We start from the raw sequence: 14,155 nt of genomic DNA, 5'->3' as shown, positions 1-14,155 counted from the left end.
AATTTTTCCGGCAATGGCGTGAATAAAGATTTTGAGCTGTTGCCTTCAGTGTAACCTGTGTAACCACTTTTTATGCTACCAAAGTTATTATGTTCGTCGTATAGGGTAAGCCTGGAACAAGACAAAAGTAAAAATTACATTCTGAAAAATGGAATTAAATAGGTTTAAATATGATTAAGTAAGTAATTAAAACGCTTTTATTAGGTCGACCGTCGACCTGTATGTAACTATGTAATGGAATCTAATTTAACCATCTTCCAAGGATCGTAGCGCCATGAAAATTGGCAGCTGTAGGTATGTAGTTACAATAATATGGTACTGTCGAACTGATTTGATGATGGAGCCGGAAGATATGAACTGGAACTTCATGATGGAACATCGTATCATAGCTGTGTTTGGATTTGTTAGAAAAGTCTTGAAATGAACTTTTACCACGATTAGGTTTCAAAGTCTGATGATAAAGCCGGAAGATAGGCACTGGCATTCCATGATGGAATATCGTATCATAGTCGTGTTTGCACTCGTGAGAACGGTCACGTAATGGATTTTGAACACGATCAGGCATCAAGCGTGTTTTTCTAGTGTTTTTTAAACTATTAATTTATTTCCTTTTAGGCTTGCACCACGTTCCCGAAGCAGCTTTTTAAGTTCTTCGACCTTTAAATATCCGTAGGGCGCCATATTCACAGTAAAAGTAATTAAATATGATTATTAAAATTATGTACCTATTATAATAATTTACTTAATTACTTTTCACTTTTACTAATTATTTGTTTATGACATGACAACATGACACCATGACATGATGTGTCATTGATGATGTCAACGAGCTTTCCATAGAGATATAGAGCTTTGTTTACTGTATGTCTAGTGGCGCCACCTACACAGAGCTTTGCCTAATATTCCCTATTGATGCTTATTTATTTCTTTTATATTAAAATTTATTTTATTTTGTTTTCCCGAGAATCGGGATATCCATTTGTCACAGTTCAACATAATATACATTTATATTTTTCATCAAATCCGTTCATATTGTAAGAGTACTATAAGGAAATTAAATTCGTCAACATTTAAAGAATTCAGTAGGTACACTTTGGACTTCGTCACGACACTACTGTCACCTAATAAAAATGGCGGCAAAGTCAAAATATTACCATTTGTTATTAGATTATTACCTATATATCTTTTACACCAGTTCATTGAGTCATTCAATTCAGTTTATTTCAGTGTTCAGTTCTTATAGTATTGCTGTGATTCGTTATCTCGAAAGTTTTGAGTAGGTAAGTTATTTAGAAATCCTGTTTGTACATACATATAAATTATAAACTTGTAAGGTATATCATATTTCTTCAAGAAAATTTCTTGCACTGTAAGCACTCAAATACACAAATAAAATATATGACCGGTATTTATCCAGCTATTCATAGTCCTCTTATGAAGTCGTTTCAAATTGATTCATATTATCGAAATAGCTATTTAAGATTAAAAAATATGAGAAAAATGCTGAGTCCTTATACTCTTAACCCTTTATAAGGCAGAGACGATTTGGAAACCACTTAGTTAATAAACATTTACGGAGAATAACATCCTCTTTTTTATTTAACTATAATGGTATTATATAGCGAATATATCAGGGTTTCTTTCCTCATTCATACTTTTTCGGTCAGTATTTAATTTTAGTGTAATTAATTAATCTATAGTATGTGGTCAATTTATGCACTATGCCTGTCAAGGGAAGCAACCTATCGTCATTGTTTCCATTATACTATTAAAAATATACACGTCGCTGTATCTAATAATTTGAATTATAGCTCTTGCAATTCACGATGGCGAGTGGCAAGACTCTTATTGGTATGATGACAAGGTCTAATTTTGATAAATCCACTCTCCATCGTGAATTGCAATAACTGTACTACGTTGTTATTAGTGTCAGGAAAGTGTATCATTTGTGCATAAAATTATAAAAGGTTACATGCTATATCGATAAGTATTGTCATTAGAACTTTTTGCATGGTATTACGTAAAACGGGCCACAGGTTATAATTTTTTCAGTGATATTCGTATATTAATCCTACCCACTACAAAATACACAATAATGTTCGATTTACCGTATGTAGTCAATTAAACGCCAGTCTGTACAGAGCACGTTATGTTTGTTATGTCAATGTCAATGAACAGGTATATTGGAAACAGATCTTCTGAAAACTCAAGTGCACTAACAGGCTGAGTGCATATATTGACCACATGTTTTTCTTAATGATTTCGTTATTTTTTTGCCGTAGATGTGTTCCCCAGTGCATTACAAACATGGTAGTGTATTTAACTTTCACGTAGCATATCTGTATAACTGGGGCCTTATAAAGGGTTAATATTGCCTTTTTACAGAACAGCTAGGGTCCGTGAAACGCTTCATAAAGACTATCAAACATTTGGTATCTATATAATAAAATAAGTAGTTACGGTTAAAGCATACTTAGGTTGATATAGGTATGATTAAGGGTATGAAGGAAGGCAGCCAAAAAAAAACAACAAACTTTGTCCCTTACGATTTAATTTTTCATTTTAGGTTTATCCTATATTATTAAGTACATTATAGTATACTTTTAAATTAATGATAACAATTATTAAGATTTTATTATGATTTCACATTTATCGTACATACATAATACATAAATATTGTGCTTAAATTACTGTGAATGAAATGCACTATAGTGGACAGTTTGGCGTGATGAGCCTAGAAACTTTAGAAAATAATATATGCAAGTAGGTATACCTACTTGTTTGGATATGTAATATGTATAGTATTTATTATAAACTATGTATTATGTAGTCTATATATAAGGCAAGATGGCCACCGCTATGGCTAACGTGTTTCAATATTTTATTTGGTATGCATTTAATAGTTAAAATCTACATACTTAAATTATAATGTATATTGTGTACATTTCGTATATAATTATAGGGCCGAACCTGGCTGAAGCTCAGACGCATGTGATTAGTCATTAGATTCGGCCTAAATATTCAACAATTTTTATTACTCTTCCACATAATAAATAGTTATCAACGTGTAGATTTACAAATATCAACAAAATAAATTACGAATAACAGCATATTACAATAATTAAAATTATTCTTACAGACTACGATTCAGTGATCTATACCTATATGTCTAGTGCTTCTAACTTGTACTAAGTCACCGGCCAACTTTACGTTCAATTTTATATACCTAACTATGTTTATTTTAAAATACTATAAGTAATAATTACAAAAAAAGAAGATGTTTTGCATAATAGTCGGTAATGTCGATATGGATTTTTGCCATATATTCGACATGACAAATCTATTTTAGTTATCTATTTTAATCTGCTTTATAAATTATAAAGTTGTAAAATACATACAGTTAAGAATTTAAGCAAGTAGGCCGGCAGACAATGAAATTCATTATAATAACGTTATATGGACTAGTCATTGAATTATTCTAACTAGTAAGTACTCTACCGCCTTGGAGAACGAACCCTACATTACGAAGAGGCAAGTACAAGAAATTACGTTTCCGAGAACTTCATTACATTAACCTTATTAATAATATTTAATAAGTTTATTGCTCTCCTTAACCCTAAACCGAGCCCTCGTTGGGCGTATTGAGCAACGTGGACATGTCGTAGACCTACACAAGCCAAGAATATTAAAGCCTAGAAGCCTGAATCCATGAAGCCGATCTACTGTTAATGCCAAAATGCAAACACTTCCACATTAGCGCCGATTTAGAGTGAAAGAATGATTACCATTAATGGTCATTACGAGTGACCGGACTCACGTTTCTGGCTTTACTATTCTAAGCCACACAATATAAGCAGGTACTTCCCAATTGTTCTATACAACTGGGATTCTTAACCGTAAGGTTCGATCTCGTCTAAAGCGTTCTTTAGAACTTCTGGGAACTACCTACCCGAATAAGCTACATTAACTAGCGCTTGACAATGACATCAGCTTTGGTAAGTCATAAATATGCGTTACATAAAAAATGAGGGTATTTATAATGTCTACATAAGTACAATTAAAAGAACATTATCCGATTTTTATTCATATTAAGTACACTGTTTTTTAGTATTTTTCCAGCGCTAAAATAGGCCCAGTTCATATGTCCTTTCCATGATAAGTAATTTTTTTTACGACTCCGATACATGCAGTTGAGTTGCAAAGCCATTTCATTTTAATAGCCTCAGATTATATCGGACCGTGTTAAATTACCTTATACCTACGTGCAGTATTGCAGCATGGATTGGAAGCTAGGATAACACTTAATTATTTATTGTATATAACAATAAGAGGAGGCCAGTTACCGAAACACTTAACACGATTATGGTCACTACTATTTTAGAAATGTCACTTCTACAATATGAATTATGTATTTGGGTATTTTACTGATAAAGTGATAAAGGTATCTAAGTAAAATATATGTGTAAATACAATGTGTTAAATCAGGAAGTACAATATAATTTGAAGACGTTAGCTGCCTTACAGTAAAAATATATCGCAATATTTTGGTAAGACCTTTTATCTCACAAGCTGCAATAGTCTGTATTCGATGATAATAATATAGGTAGTATAGTATATTTTATTGTCATTTAACAGCTGATACGTAAATTGAAATAAAATGTGTAGTAATTGTAATGGGACTAATGGGTAAGATTATACAATCGTATTAAAATATGATGGAAAATGTACCTAGAAAAGTATATCTAATTAATCTATCAAGTATAAAAAATAGGAAATATGATTTAAGTACATAATGTGATGTCAGGAAGAATGAATGAATCAATCAGGCAAGAACTTTGTTTTATTTTACATATCTAGTTTAATAAATCAGACAGACCGCCGCCCCGCGTCGACGTCCGGTTGGTCGATCTACCGTCAGCCATCTTAATCCTACTAAAAGCTCACAGCTTTGGTCGTCGCTTATTTTTGGTTGACACCAATTTCTATTGGTAAGAAATTGTTTAACGTTTAGTCTAAATATTTGGCTTTCCTGTGGTAACAAACGGACCGTTCGACCTCATTTATTCACTCCATAACTTTTATAATAACCTAAGTATAGTATACTATAGGCACTATGATTCCCTAATATTCGTTCATCCAAAACGGGAACGCTAAGTGTATTCCCTCAGCCATATTTACCTATCATCATTTCATCACATTTTAAAATCCTACGTCGTCATTTCCATGGCTACACTGCAACGCTGTCAAATATATAAATTTATTAATCCACTAGCCTTAATAAGATATCCAAAGACTAATTTTGGGTCAGATCTTAAAATGTTCTGGGGCATTTTTGTCATAGTATAGCCACTGTTTTCTTCATTGGTTACTGCATGCGTGCCTCTTGAAGTTGTGGAGGGTAGGAGAGGGGTGGCAGAAGGGGTGCCTGCACTCCTCCGCTGGGTAGCGCGTAGTAAGGCGACATGTAGCCGGCTCCACTAGCCGCCGCCGCCGCAGCTGCTGAAATCAATGAAAAAAGGCTATTAGGAACAAACTTACCTACATTTACACTACACTAATCTATTGTAAGAATTCGCGTTTACGCGATACGCAGAGTATCGGATCTTATTTGGCATCTTTATGGCGGAAATATACTACCGGCTACTTTGAGGTACTATTATGCCATGGGAAGGTTATATTTATTTGAGCTATAGACTAGGTAAGTCTCTACGTTTCTTTTGTGTCGTTGAGCAAGCAAATAAATCTTACCGGCAGCTGTAGCGTACGGGTCGAATCCTGCGGCCGCGTACTGTTGCTGATACGCCGCGGCGCCCTGCGCGGCCGCCGCCTGGTACTCGTAGAGGTGGTTCGCGGCGGCCATGGCGGCAGCGTGCTGCAGCTGCGGCAGCTGCACCAGCCCGCCGGCGCCGGACGTCACCCCCGCGCCCACGCCGCTCATCGCGCTCATCGTGTACCCCGGCGTGCCGTACACATATCCCGGCGACAACCTGACCAAACACAACAACTATTGTTAACACCAATTTACAGGCATCAGACAACATGCGCTAAGGAATAAAATACCCTTTAATCGCCTAAGAAAATATTCACCAATAGGCAATAAGACCAATGTTTAAAAAAACTGATTAAATAAACTTCGTGTAGCTCTATGAAAAATTCTACCGTACAAATCACCTCCGCAGAAGGGCTTATATAGCTTACGCAGAGTACTTCGCTTATTTGTAAGCGATTTTGGTCTTTGGCCTAAATCTGATCACTGTTAAACTATTTTATCATGACCAAAACGACTTCTACACATTTAATTGTTTTTCGTGGGTATAATTTTTGGCTAATGCGTATTGGTCTGATTGTGTTGTGGTCGTTATGATTATTGTACGTCCTTATGCGAATAAAGGATTAGTATTCCCCAGCGCGTGCTGCTAAATCACCCCAAGATAACCGTTCACAAGCAGTGTACCAAAACGTAGCGCATGTGAAAGGTCATCACATTTTAATAATTAATACTGTAAAACAGAACTGTCATCACACTCTAGTACCTAGCCCTGTTTGCAGCGTCGACACGGCACGAGCAATCTAGTTTTGTTAGGTTAGTAGACATCGATAAACGACTAGAATATAAAACTGTAAGTATGCAACGGATCGGAGCCAGTGGGATGTCGCCGTGGAGGATCCGCCGCCGTGCGTCATTGCCAGAAAAATATTCAAAAAACTATTTAAAATATAGAGCAAGCGGCAGCGTCCACTCCGCCTCGCCCGAAATATCCGCATCATTCGTCTTGACTAGTCTTATCGCGCGACGCTCCAGTGGAGACTCTCGGAATTAAGATTAAGATGCCGCACGTGTCAATTACGAAACGCGAAGGGGTTTTTGGGTTCATTAGTGCAGATAATCTACCTCTAATAACTAATCTTAATGGCTACCTACGGTGAAGGTAATAGTTGGAGAGGTTCCAGAATATATAAATAACACCAAAATGCGGCAAATCGGGTGATGTATTAGACACCTGTACATCACCAGGGACGGCATCGTTCTCTTGCCAGGAGTTAGATTGGTAAATTTATTCATACATTAGGAGGCGTGGAAGTAACGTAGAGCTCGCTTAATTCCTTGCGAAAGCGGTCAAGTGTGCATTGGAGTGGTTCTGCTGAGCGGCTCGCCGCGTCAGCATTTTGTAAGGGCTCTCAGGGAGCTACGCTTATAACAGTCGATGTTGTTGGAACGCGATTTTACTTCCTTTTCTTTCAGCTAATAGCCGATAGAGAAGGCGATTGATCGTCGTTCGAGGTTGAGTCTTTGGGATTATGCGGTCGCAGAGAAGACGCACGAGGCGCATGCGTGGTGCCCGCCCGCCGACACGCTCCGCCCGCCCAACACGCCCACCTGTGATCTGCTACAGCTCTTTGCGAATACTACCTACTTGGTAGTATAAGAATTCTGGTATCTATGGAGTGTTTTGTAATTTTGACTTGCATAACACAAAGGGGGGCATGAAATGTTGCTTTCTAATTATATGCAGGTATCTCATCAAAGATCGATCAAATATTGGTTTTTATTAGAGTTTTCGCTATTGATAAGTCCCGTTTACTACATAAGTACATGTTGTAATATCCAAGTAAAAGTAGCGAGTCGTTCTTAGAACTCGATTCCCAACGGCTTGTCTAATTTGTAAGAATTGCTTTTCTACAAGTCTAATATAAAAAAATGCAGGGTTTTTTACTCAATTGATATGTTTGACGCGCTGCTACTGGTACCTATGTACATAGGTATATAATATACCTACCTAATCCTAAGCCGAGATGCTTATAGTTAGATATTTCATATGAACAATTAATACAAATAAACACTCAAAACACAGCATTTTACACTGGCGGAACATCACACAAGCCCAAAGTATCTAAACCACAAAATAACTTCAAACGATAAAGTAACAACCTAGCTGAATACACTAGATTCCTATAGTTTGGTTTAAAATTTATCACTTAAGTGATCTCTACAATTATATCGTAGGTATATAGATAATATCTACCCACCCGCTACTTTTGTTATCATTATCATCAGTCATTTTATAGGTATTGGTAATCATGTCAAATACAGTTGATGGCATGTTAATGACTTTCATACAGAAGTTAAAGTTAACTTTGCTCTAGGTATATACTACATTTGTAAGGTACATTTGTAAATAAGTAAGGACATACACGTTTGTCTTTGTAAGTGCCAAGGAAAAATAATAAAATGCCATTAATCAAATGAGGCTTTCACTTGATTGTTTTTCCATTAAGAGTAGTGTTTCTATGAATAATATATGTTGTGGTGAGGTGGCGGGCGTGTTTGATGAGGCAGCATCGAACAACAAACGGATATAAGTCACGAGCACACTGAAGGCGTCGTGGATGCAACCCTGACTCGGTGGAGTGGACTTCCCAATAGGACAACACGGCAGCGGCGCGGGCGGCGCGCGCGCATGGCTATTATGCCCTTACCCACCGACCGCAGAATTAGGCGTTGCGCTCAAGCGAACCAGCATACGTGTAACCTACACAAAGTTTTTACGGATCTCGGAGTCACTCTATTATGCTGGCACGTCTGAGCTGACGCTCGCCTGCGCTCGGTAAGCGACGCAAATATAGGGCCAGGTCGAGAGTGCGTTCACACCTACGCACACACAACGCGCCCTCGACCGACACTGCGAGCCGGCGCCGCCCTCCCTATACATTCTTCGTAAGTGTATTAAACGAAATCCACCACCAACAAAAATCAAGTCCAATCAACAAAATCGTACACGAACACGGCATAAAACATAAAAAGTAAATAAATAGAAGTGTCGAGAACGATGCGTATAGGTGTCACTGCGGTGAGCGGCGCCCGCGGCGCTCGCAGCCGGCGCCGCCCATGCTCCGATATAGCATTGTAAAACGTAAACATTAAAAAACCCAATCGACTAAGTCACACCCAAAACGAAAAATCCACTCTCACGCTCACGCTTGCCATAGATACCTATGTGAAATGTTTGATAATTTTTAGTCTAGGTGTGGTCCATCGGCCGCCGCGCCGCTAGCCGTCCGGAGACGCCGCTCGCCTCATCTACCGAGACAAAAGTCAGCTCAGCAATTATTTCTTCAATTAATACCACCTGCACAAATACCTATACCCTAATTTCCGTAGTTGTCGTCATTATCCCATATTTCAGCTGACCTGGCGATATCTCGACATGGACCGTTTCAAATTATTTTAATAATAACTGAACTAAACCAAACTATTGATAAATATGCGTACAGAATTCGCAGGTAGGTACCTCCTACTCGTTTGTTAAGCCCCATAGAGAAACCATTACATTAATTACCTATAATACCTGAATCCCTTGTCTAATCGTAATTAGATAGATACCTATCAGTTATTTTAAGCTTACGGTATCGGAAATTGTCCATTGGAGCATCGATATCTGATTTTTGTCTCGTGAGATGTTTAGAGCGGCATGCGGCGCCGCTAGTGCTGGCAAATATCAAAGTGTTGAACCATTGAACATCGATACAGATGATGAAGGCGGGAAGCAAGTCCGCACTTACCCGTACGGAGTGGGCAGCACTGTCTGGTATCCGGCGCGCACGCCGGCTGCCGCCGCCGCCAAACCGAACCCTGCAACAATCCAACCTATTAATAACATGGTAATTTTACACTAAATAAATCTAGCTGACAGAAAAAAGGGGACACTGAATTCCGACAAACATTAGTCCTTCATCATTCTTGTTTTGAAACTTTTTATATACTATCTTACTTAACGGAAGTGACTAGAGATTTCAAACTAAAATATATCACAAAGATATTGGAACACTTCCAAATGACACAACAGTGAACTTAGCGCAGGCAACGTTAAAATGTTAATTTCTTTTTATTGCATTGTTAAGTCGCCCGAGGCGGCATCTATTTTGGTCGCTCGCCGCCCGCCCGGGCTCCGACGTCGTCGGCATCCAGGGACATGCTCGCGAGAAGAGAAGACGACAAACGGCTTCTATAAATGGCTTTCAATCGTTGGCACCGACGACCAAAGAAGAGAATGCTCTGAACTGGCATCTTACATTGATTGACGGCGTGATCCATCCAAAAAGACAAAGCAAAGATATATCTTAATGCCTCGTCTGCTTTCGTTGCGCAATTCCAGGTATGCGCTAATTCCAAATAGATAGGTACATGTCGGTATTAATAAATACTAACCACCGTCGACCGCGGATTTGGCAAGTACTGCGGGAAGCAAATAACATGTCGCATTTCGGATATGCGCAATCATTATAACAGCGTTGGTAAATCGCTGATTAATGACTAACGGCCAAAAGAGCGTGACCTCTACCGGGCTCTAAATATGGTGGCTATTGTATATGGTGAAATTTTCATCGGTGATTACTGCGGATCACATCCGGAATGGCCCGGATGGAGTCGCGGTTCGGCAGTCGCGATAATGTCGCTGTAACCTTCCGTGAGGCTGTATCTTTTAATAACATCTGATGCTCAAACAACAACTCAATTAGATTTTTGATAATTCATGAAGATGAGGTAAAATTGCTTTGGTTAAATGTAAAACTAACCCTTACAATATTGAAGGTGGCATTAAGGATGAATTGATACTATCAATCGAATTGACAGAAAAACCACAAAGACACCCTCGGAAAGCGCTGGTCGCGTGCTACACGGTAGATACCTACTTACGTACATACCGTGGCATGGTCTCGTGATGGGCCGCAGCCATTCGATCGATGCCATGCCATTTGACGGCCGAGGTCGAACCACTGTCCACCATAAAGCTTATCTTGATTCATTATTTTTTCCCTTTATTACCATTGTCGTTCAGCCTACATGCAGTGCGTTGTAAGTCCTTTGTTAGCGGCGCGTGACCCAGTTAAATTTCGTCGTAATCGAATGTTGGTTTCCATATTCGGTTTAAAAGCTGAATATCATTCATCGGTACTGATTAGGTACCTATGATTCAAAAATGTTTGACAAAATTTGGACTAGGTAATACACGAAAGTATGGAGTCAATATTAGTCATACCTGCGTCATAAAATGTGTACATACTGAGAGTAATGACGTGTAATTTGGGACATACGACTCATGGATCCCGTAGGTGTAGCAAACAACAGTTTATATTTAATGTTCTTCGCCTGTTTCAGGACGTCTACGTTCTTCGTGAGGGTCGACGAACTGCGAAGCCGACACTAACAGCTTAAAGTCGCTTGTAAGGATTCTACGGAAATACGATTTTAGACGCAGGCGGATCGAGTGGGGCGGCGATACGAATATCAGTCATCAGCTATCCAAGTATCCATATAAGTACGAAGTAAGCATTCGTATATTTTACCTACTAAGTACTACTTCTCTATATTGTAACTATAGTACGTTTATAGTACGTTTGCCAAAATCGTGCAAATATTGAAATCAATCGTCGACATGTCAGAAACACCAATAATTTGTTACCTATGAACCGAAGCGAATAGGGCAATACAGTCATTAATATTGGTTTACGACTTTCAGGAAATGCTTTGAGCTAAAATCGCAATAAAGCCGAGGTAGAGACGTAGAAAACAACCCGTTAAAATTGTAGTACAATATTGCTTTCAAATACATTGTACATGATTGCGATGTCGCGCAAGTTTACCGGCACGAGAATAGAACTAGACAAGCCGTGGCCCGGTTTCGTTTGACCAAACTGCACGTTCCGAGTGACCGTGTCACTTTTCATGTCTGCTACGTAAATCATAAAACATTTTGTCCCGATTATGCTTGTCCCCTCTGGAACTTGACATACACATCCCAAGGAACTTATAGATGATCTGAGGCCACACTTATTTTGGTTTGTGTTTGGTTAGCGTTCAAACTAGCAGCTCTAGCCTTCGTCCCGTGTCTTTGATCAACTAAGATGTCGTCTTTAACGCAAGATACCATCAATCCACACTGGAATAATTATCGCCGACCAGCCTCCGTTTACAGGCTCATTAATCGCGCCACGTTTCCGAGATTCGATTATTTTCAGAAAACGACGCGTTGAACTCTATCGAACTCCTAAATTAAAACATCGATTTCGCAATGTTTAAGCAAATTATTGTTTTCAATATCCCCAGTCCAGGTCAAAAGACGCACTTTGAAGTTCGATACAAGCATGTCTTTGTAGGCTGTATAAAAGGTACAGTAATCGAAGCCGGAGCCCTGGCGAGCTGCCAGCTCTGGTGTCGCTGCGGAGGCCGCGACGAGCGACGTTCCCAAAACCGCGTATATTTAGACAAAATAAAGAGCGAGCCGAAGACAAAACGAGACGCAACTCTGTTTTATAAATAACCGCGTCGTTCGCCGGACGCCAGCCTCGCTCGGCCAACCTCTGCTCGCCAGCTGTTGTACATAAATAATAATTAAGACACGAAGAAAGCTACATTTTCAACTTAAACATCTCTTATCTTTTAGGTGATGGGCTGATGAGTTAGACTGGTTTTTGAAAAACTGAAAGAAATAGCTCACAACGGAGAGCCTAAAAATTACGGGCGTTTCACCCAGAAGTAGGATAGTCAGACAGTTCAGACACTAACAGTAGGTACCTCCACGTGTTAAGATTGGCACAAATGGAGTACTTACTAAAAAAGCTACAGAATATTATAGAACGTTACAAGGTACACTTACTAAGTGTATCAATATCGCAAGTATCGCAACTTAGGTAAGTGTACTAAGGTTAGCGAGAGGTCAGCCGCGCGAACGGTGGTGATAGGTAACGTCAGCTAGCGAGTAATTTACGAAGGATTATCGCTGGAGCAGGGCTTCGCGCGGAAGTCGCCTGCCGGATCGCGTTACAAAGGCAAAGGGAGCGGAACCTCTATACGCTGTCGCTGTCTTATTACTATGTTTTATTAGTATTTTTCTAGGACCCTTTTACGGTTATCATGATTAATAAATATTGAAAGTAATGCGATTTTGCCGCTTCTCTAAATAAGCGTTAAGGAAACAAAGGAGGCTATATTCACATTAATGAATTCTAAAAAATAGTGGCAAAACCCACACTCATTTGTAGCAATTCCAAAGGCCTTAAACAAAAGCTAACTCCCGAGTGTGTGCAACAATAACTGAGCTTGTTGTATTTAATTTTCGTATTGAAGATCGTTTTTCACAATTATTATAGACCTGGTAAATTAATGCAAGAGTATAAACACATATATTCAAGAGATATAATCGTGTCAACAAACTGCAATACCAGATACTTGGGACGTATGCCATATGTCAGTTGACACGGAAGGTATTCGAGAGAAAATTTATTAACGCGAAATACCTGTTTTACGTCAAGGAAATTTTAACGTTGAATGAATGTTTCACGTTGAATGAAAATTTAATTACAATTTTCAAGTAGAAATTATTAATATTAGCAAATATATTCGCGCTCTAGAAATTGAAGTGGCCAGGTATGAGTATGACTAATTGAAAGTAGGTATCTCACTTCCTGTTGGCAATGATCTGATGCATTCCGTAAATATAGGCCAGTGTTGATATACAGTGTGTTTTTTTTAAGTGGGACAGTATGGGGAAATCCTAAAGTATAAGAGATACAGGGAAACTGTCTTAGGAAACATTAGGTACTTTTTTGTGAAAAAAAAATTGGTATAGTCAAAATTTTGGTCAAGTGTGAGTTGTCCCTAAAAATGATTAATTTTGATGAAATTTTTTTTTGACGCACATCTACTCAGTTTCATGAGGGGATTATTTTATTGTATGGGAAGAAAAAAATCGGGACAGCAGAAGTTAGGTAAATTTAATAAAATAATTTTACATTAAAGTAAATGTTCAAAGTGGCCTCCCTCTTGTCGAATGCAGGCACGAGCGCGTTTCAGAACACCTCTGGTAGCTTTAGACAAGGCGTTGTGATGTATGTTGTTCAAATGATAATGCACTGCGTCTTTTAACTCTTGTACCGAGTTGTAAGTATCTGCATAAATTCGACCTTTAAGGTACCCCCAAATGAAAAAATCCAACGGTGTTAAATCGGGTGAACGTGGTGGCCATTTAATAGGGCCATTTGTGCCCATCCAGCGATCAAGAAAATGTTCATTTAAAAACTGTTTCGTAGCGATACTATTGTGGGCAGGGGCGCCGTCTTGTTGGTAGATGATATTATTCAAATTATTTAATGGAAT

The 14,155-nt window shown here is 38.7% G+C and overlaps 1 protein-coding gene across 2 annotated transcripts in view; it reads right to left on the bottom strand.

The window, feature by feature from the left end:
- Window positions 1–2,534: 2,534 nt before the first annotated feature.
- The window catches only part of LOC134790082 (RNA-binding protein 24-B-like), a 38,578-nt gene continuing 26,957 nt past the window's right edge, over window positions 2,535–14,155 (bottom strand). The window contains exons 3-5 of one of the 2 annotated variants that reach the window (XM_063760845.1): window positions 9,562–9,631; window positions 5,749–5,987; window positions 2,535–5,499 (exon numbers count right to left, since the gene is read on the bottom strand). In XM_063760845.1, coding sequence (XP_063616915.1) covers window positions 5,366–5,499; window positions 5,749–5,987; window positions 9,562–9,631 — 443 coding nt within the window. In that variant the 3' untranslated portion in view covers window positions 2,535–5,365. The remainder of the gene's footprint in view (window positions 5,500–5,748; window positions 5,988–9,561; window positions 9,632–14,155) is intronic. The other variant, XM_063760847.1, reaches the window with a different exon arrangement.

This window comes from Cydia splendana, chromosome 4 (assembly GCF_910591565.1).
Source record: "Cydia splendana chromosome 4, ilCydSple1.2, whole genome shotgun sequence".
NCBI lineage: Eukaryota > Metazoa > Arthropoda > Insecta > Lepidoptera > Tortricidae > Cydia > Cydia splendana.
This window is presented reverse-complemented; position numbering and strand designations above follow the sequence as displayed.